The 7,370-nt window shown below is 38.1% G+C and overlaps 1 protein-coding gene across 2 annotated transcripts; it reads left to right on the top strand.

The window, feature by feature from the left end:
* Positions 1–2,070: 2,070 nt before the first annotated feature.
* On the top strand, positions 2,071–7,108 carry LOC121759351 (protein ABCI7, chloroplastic-like). 2 transcript variants are annotated; one of them, XM_042154905.1, is made up of 4 exons: positions 2,071–3,141; positions 5,658–5,917; positions 6,387–6,651; positions 6,733–7,108. In XM_042154905.1, exons 1-4 carry the CDS (start codon positions 2,263–2,265, stop codon positions 6,790–6,792), a joined length of 1,464 nt encoding a protein of 487 aa, XP_042010839.1. In that variant the 5' UTR covers positions 2,071–2,262; the 3' UTR covers positions 6,793–7,108. The 2 variants fall into 2 exon arrangements, with proteins under 2 accessions (XP_042010839.1, XP_042010840.1); XM_042154906.1 differs by having other exon boundaries at positions 2,075–3,141; positions 6,387–6,698; positions 6,789–7,108.
* Positions 7,109–7,370: the final 262 nt, after the last annotated feature.

Here is a 7,370-nt window from a genome sequence, read left to right on the forward strand (position 1 = left end):
AAATCACATACGTCTGTATGGATCAATTCAAGAGGTTTTGTGCTTCGCTCTACCGAATGGAACGACAGTTTAGCCATTTTGGCTTCAACACACACTTCACATCTTTCTTGTGAGTTAAACTTATCTACTTTTAGTAAATTAAGATTTACTAATCTTTTTATAGCATTTAGATTTACATGTCCCAATCTATTGTGCCATAAGTCATAGCTTTCAAGCAAATAAGAGGATGTGTCATTTTCCTTATTGCTTATTCCTTTTCCACGGTGAATGACCGTAACATTCAGCTCAAAAAGCCCATTCACTAGGTGACCTTCACCTATGAACTTTTCATACTTGGTCAATATAACCTTTTCACACTCAAATTCTAGTGAAAATCCATGATTTACTAGAAGTGAGCCTGACACCAAATTATTTCGGATGTCTGGGACATGCAGTACATCCCTAAGGGTAAGAACTTTTCCAGATCCTAATTTTAGGAACACATTACCCACACCAACCACCTTAGAAGAGGCTTGGTTTCCCATACGTACTTTTCTACCTCCAACAGATTTGTAGGTAGAAAAAACGCTTCTTTCGGAGCACACATGACATGTGGCACCTGTATCAACAAACCATTCATTTGGATTGTTACCATGGTTCACATCAGAGACCATTGCGATCACCTCGTGATCTTTGTTGTTTATAACAACACGTTCAAATAATTTGCACAATATTGTCTCCAACAATAAGTACACAATTATATTGAACCATATTGGTATATTCAACAACCCATGCATCCAAATTATTACTACCAAGTCAAAATTGGTCTTGCTTGTCAACTGACAAACGATAAACACAATTCTCAAGAGAATAGATCTCAAGGAATTAACCATTTCGTAGCTCATGAACATTGGTACTGTTCGTTTCTTCATTCCAGCTTTGGTGCTCATGTTTCCTCCAACTTCAATTGGTATAATCCTGTCTTAGAAGAGTACACTAATTTGTCTTGCGATTGTTAGAAATAATGGGAAGAAATTCTCAAGCCGTGTACAGGCGGTACTCTAACTATTACAATCAAAAGGAAACTTGCAACAAAAAGAGGAATGAAAATTACAACGGAAATAAAGCAAACCAAATTTATAAGTCGAGTCGAGGAAAGCCCTCTTTCCGCAAGACAAATTACGCCCCGGCTAGTGCTCACGGAATGGCGTATTGCCCCCAAAGATAAAACGACTTCCTCCTAGCGTGTAGAAGCACCTCAAACCCGCTAGGCACCGGCGAACTTGATGGAGTTCCGAGAATCGAGCTAGACAATGCTCCTAAGATGCACACTATGATGTAGAGACCTTAGAGAGAAAAGATGATGATGTTTGTTGTTGGTGTTCGTCTCTCTACAACTCCGTGCCTTTTATAGGCATCAAATGTGGACATGGAAGGTCATGGAATTAACCACCATAAACCACAAAATTAACACAAGAACATGAAACACCAAAGGACATGAAAGTGAAAGGTTTGAAACCTTTCAAATGTCACACGTTTCCAACATGTTTGACCAACCACAATTTCAAGGAAGGAAGAGATCACAAATCGCCTAATTTCTTGAATTGAAGATGCTTGCTCGCTCTAATTTTTGGAACTAGAGACGATTGATCGAATTTCTCGTCAAATTCAGATGGAACTAATTTCTGGAATGGGAGATTGATTGATCAAATTTCACGTCAAATTCAATTGGAAGAGCGTGCGCATTCTAGTCATTTTGTATCATATCTGGCTGATGGATAAGCTATCCCACTTTTTTGAGTTGTTAAATAATTCACCCTTATGAACTAATTTGTTTCGTGCCTTAATGGGCCGAGATGAGCTTTGATAGCCTAACATGGATCTCATCTTATCTACCAAACAGTAAAATAAACCCATATAATTCATATATCTCGGTCTTGTTTAGGCTATCAAACAAGCACTAAGTACTTCATCCGTCTTTAAAGAATACACACTTTGGATTCAGCATAAGTTTTAATGTAAAATTGATAAAATAAGAGAGAGAAAAAGTAATTAAAGTCTCACCTTATTCAAGTGTAAAGGCTTTCATAAATTAGAACGTGCATATTCCCGTGGGAATGACTAAAAATAGAGAGAGTCCACATTCTTACGAGGAGAGGAGAGGAGAGGAGAGGAGAGGAGAGAGTATAATCCGATTCTTGTGAAAAATTATTCTAGTGGCTACCAGTTTTCGGTGGTCAAAACCAGCTGCGGCGAATCACTGCTATTCAGACGGCGGACTCAATGTCTATCTCAGCTCTCAACTCTTACCTCCCAAAGCCATGCCCGCCGCCGCGCCCCTGTGCTCGACCGCCGCGAGCCACCTCTACCAAACACTTCTCCCACCCCCCAACACTCGCAACCCTCTCAGACCCCCACGTTCTCCGCCTAGCAGAGACTCTCGAGGACTCTATCGCCTCCTCCTCCTCCCCTCCTCTGCCGCTCCAGAAGCTCAGGGACATCTCCTCCCAGTCCCTCCTCACCACGCCGTGGCCTTCTAGAAAAGACGAGCCCTTTAGGTTCACCGACACTTCCTTCATCAGGAATTCCCAAATTCATCCCGTAACCCTACCGCCTACGCAGAATTTGGACGCGCTAAGCGGTTTTTCCGATTCAAATTCCCCTAATATTGCAATAATTGACGGTTATTTGGTGGAATCGTTGTCGAATTTATCCGAATTGCCCGATGGGGTGTTTGTTGGGAGGCTATCTGATCTCAATTCGAAGGGGTTGATGGAGAAGGTGTCGAAATACGTCTCCAATTTTCAAGGGGACTTGTTTTGGTCTCTCAATGGTGTGGGTGCTCCTGATGTGGTTCTTGTGTATGTGCCTGAGGGCTGCAAGGTTGAGAAACCGTTGCATTTGAGATTCTTTTCGATGAATAGGAGCTATAAGGGCTCGAAATCTCTGCCAATTTCGAACCCGAGAGTGCTGGTTTTGGTTGAGAAAGGTGGGGATATTGGTATAGTCGAGGAGTATGTTGGTGGAGATGGGGATGACAGATGTTATTGGACGAATTCAGTTATGGAAGTCGTTGTTAGCGACAGGGCAAAGGTCAGCCACTCATACATACAAACACAGTCATTAGGTGCTGCACATGTTAAGTGGACGTCAGTTTGCCAGGTAGGTAGTTTTGCGTCTACTTCTCGAGCTTTATCTTTACTTGACTGCAATGCATTACGTTTTGTTACTTTGAATGCTTTGTTTGTTTGCATTCTCATGTGGCAACTGCCGAATGACCTCCTTCTAAGTGATATTGATTACGAAGAAAATGAATGAATGTGAAATGGTGGAAGATGTTATTACTTGAATCCTATCTCCAGCAGCAAGTGAATAGTGTAGAACTGTAGATGTAAAATCATGTTATTTCATTGAGATTCCATTGCATGATAAAGAGGGGGAACATGATCTTATTTTAGAAATTAGCATGCCTACACTAGGATTTTGAATTTCTTAGCCACTCTTAGTCTCCAATCATTCAATTTTACGTACATTTTAGTGTCCCTTTTCTCGAAAAGAAAATAATAGAATCCTTTATTTTGTGAAAATAGTTGACATGGGAAGAAAATCTTAGTATCTGTTTCCTCTTTTTAGTTCTTGATTCTATTGAAGGATTAAGTTGTTATTGATGATAGCTAAAATTTTTGTATGCATAGGACAGATGCTTGTTATCTGGAAGATAGAACCTTTCAAGATTTTCTTTTGTTTCCACTATCAATTTTGCAAGGCAAGCATATGACAGGTCTACCATTCAGTTACTTGGGGCATTACTCATAATATTGTTCTTACTTCTTGGACTAATGTTGTGGGCAGTTGAGGACAGACAATTGACAAATGACACACTGTTAACTTAAACAGCTATCATATAAATGCCATCTCCTTTGTATGCGACACTGTTCACTTTTTAGAAATTTGGAATTTTTATGCAAATGTAAGAGTGTCATTTTTAGAAGATTGGAATTTTTTATGCAAAGTAAGTGTGTCTAAATACAAATTATACAATAGTTTCAAGTATGGACTTGGGAGTTGGGAAATCACTGAAATTATTTTCTATTGCAGTTTCAAAAGTTTGCCATTTGAAATCATACTGAACGAAGTATTTCTTCATTTTATAAGCTGCCACATATCATCCGTTCCTCATATTGGTTATGAAGTTACTTATCCTGCATGTATCATTGATGATAGGCCTAGGCTATCCTGCCTATGATTTGTTAGTGGACTTCCAATTACTAAACTCTTAAATCATTAATTAGTCCTATTATATCGTCTTGATTAATAGTACCCAATAAACAGAAGCAAAAAGACAAAGTATAAAAGAAGAAGATAAGCCTAAGGGAATCTTTCAACTGTTGACTTCTAGAGATTAGTTGGTTCATTGTCCTACTTTCCAGTTTCCACAAACCAATGCAGGATAATACAGTACAATGGAAGAGAATTTCTTTTAATGACCTATCACTATCAGCATGCTAAATAAGTGATGCAAAGATTTGTAACTTTGTATTTTCGTGTAAAATCAACTTGGTGAAAATATCTTATTATGTATGGAAATGAAATAAAATGAAATGTTTTATCCATCTTTTTAGTTTGGCATCTTTTGGAGGTGGAATAAAATATACTCCCTCCGTCCACGAAAAAAAGACAAGATTGTGAACGGCACGGGTTTTAATGTATAATTGGTAAAGCAAGAGAGAGATATGAAAATATAAGAGAGATGGGGGAAAAGGTAGTGGAATGAGTGTTAGTGGATTGTGGGGTCCACATTTAGAATGACGTGTAGGGTTAGTATTGGTTGAAAACTTTCCTTTTTGAACTTTGTCTATTTTTCGTGGACGGACCAAAATGGCAAAACTTGTCTATTTTTCGTGGACGGAGGGAGTAGTAAATACTTTTATACTAAACTCATATGCCAAGATTATGTAAATGAACATTCTCTTGTGCTTCTTGGAATTTGGTGAAAAGAGGTGATACAGAACTATCACAAATCATTTACTTAATAGTGTTTCTAAAATGTAAAATCGAATGCTCCCTCCGTCCCGGCCTAAGTGAGACGCATTCCTTTTTGGTCCCAACCTAAGTGAGACGTTTCTTTTTTGGCAATGATTAACTCACTTCTCTCTCTTTTACTTTATCCTCTTATCTCCCATACTTTATTCTCTCTTTCTATTTCTTACTATATTCTCTCTCCTACTTTACTATTTACAATTTAATTCACTAAACACCACTACCTAAATTCCACTGGCAAAATAGAAACTTCTCACTTAGGCTGGGATGGAGTATGAAATTTTCATGAATAATGTTTATAATCAGCAGAAGTGTACCTTGTGTAGTCACAACAAGAAGTGTGTGTTTTGGACATAAGTTGCTTTAAGAAGCTTTTACGATGCCCATGTACTGGTATATCATAAATGCTGCCAGCCTTAGTCATTGCCTGTTAAAAAATTCCCAACTAGAACATTTTTGTCATCTTGATGTAGATATTTAATCGAGTAATAGTTATTGTTATGCAGCTAGTAGAGTTGCTAGATATAGTCATCCATAACTGTTCAGTTGCTCCTTTTTGTTTTGCCTTTTCTTGTTTAGCCTCATGGTTTCTAAGTACCTTTCTCGTTGGGTTCACTTTTCAAGCTTGGTGAATGCAGGGATCTAGAAGTGTCTATGAGTTAACTGAAGTCAGCACTGGTGGAAAACTGAGCCGGCACAATGTCCATGTGCAGCAAGAAGGGCCAGATACTATAACAGAGTTATCATCATTTCACTTGTCAATCGGTGATCAGCTGCAAGACTTGCATAGTAAGCTAGTCTTGGACCATCCACGAGGTTTCTCACGGCAACTTCACAAGGTTATTGTAGCACATTCGCTAGGACAGGCTGTTTTTGATGGAAATGTTCAAGTCAACAGGTATTGGAGTTTCCTCTCGATCCTTTAAGTACTAGCACATCATCATGACCGCGCCTAAAAAATCAAGCATATCATTAAATCAGTTCCTTAATTGAGGTGATGTGATGGTGATTTATAGTATTATGTTAAACGCCTTTTATGTTGACTATTGTGATTTCTGGTGCACATGTAGAAGAAAACAATTCATGGAATTTTGTTTCCTGATAAACTTAATCAATTTTCCATGCAAATTCGACTCTCGGTCCTGGTATGATAAATTAAATTTTAGTCGTGAGAATACATTGTAAACGAACAGGAGGCTGCAATTTCAGCAATTTTAGCGGGTGCTTAATTTTGTTGGAAACCTCTGTTTGAAGTAGTACGGATTTTATATCAATATTTCATGGTTCAACAGGCTCAACTTATTGTGTATTTCAGATGATCCTCGTTACTATTTCCATAAATATTAATATGTGTAATTTCCCAACAGAGAAGCGCAGCAGACAGATGCAGGACAACTTTCGAGGAGCCTCCTTTTGGAGCCTCGAGCAACTGTGAATGTGAAACCGAACCTCCAAATCATTGCGGATGATGTTAAATGCTCCCACGGAGCTGCAATCAGTGATTTGGAAGAAGACCAGCTCTTCTACTTCCAAGCACGTGGGATTGACAAGTCTGCTGCAAGAAAAGCTCTGATTTTTTCATTCGCAGCTGAGGTTATAGAACAATTCCCTGATGCTACTCTCCAAAAGAAGGTTGGAAATCTTATTACAACATTGCTTACTCCTGCACTTCCTTCAAGGTAAGACTTGATCCATTGCATAACTTCTATATAGGGTTTACTTCTCTCCATACCGTTCAATGTGATGATATTCAACAATTCTTCATCCAGTTAGTGGTTCTGCACAAGCTGCAAAAACTGGATCAGATTATGGCAGGATTGTTTAAGGAAAATGATAACAAATTCATTTACTTGCCTCCATTCAACTAAGTTATAGTATGACTTGTCGAATTGTGACTGAGATTTGTGTTTCTCTCTTTTTCCTTGCATTCAAATCAACAGTATATAGGATTAATGAAAATAATGAATATTGGTATTTTGGTGTGTCTATAGATAGGCAGGGCAGCTACTCTCTTTTTACCAACTTGAAGAACATCTCCATTTGTATCTATAAGACGCTCGAATAAATAAATGAATTCAGTTTCTCAGCATTTTATATACCTTATTTAATGTGAAAATATTCAACTTTCCACTTGGTCTTAATTTGAATTTTGTTTATATTTCCCTTTTCACGAAAATGTTGTTTAGGGAATATATTTCTCTTCTATTATACTTTTGTGATATGTCCAAAACGTGACGTGTGGATGAGTTGTGGACTTGTGGTTACAATTATAAACTCGGTTAATAACATCCAAACAACAGGGAAAATGTCACTTTGAAATCACTTTTAGCGTTAACATATGCCCAAAAATG

The sequence above is a fragment of the Salvia splendens genome, chromosome 12, assembly GCF_004379255.2.
Source record: "Salvia splendens isolate huo1 chromosome 12, SspV2, whole genome shotgun sequence".
Classification (NCBI taxonomy): Eukaryota; Viridiplantae; Streptophyta; class Magnoliopsida; order Lamiales; family Lamiaceae; genus Salvia; species Salvia splendens.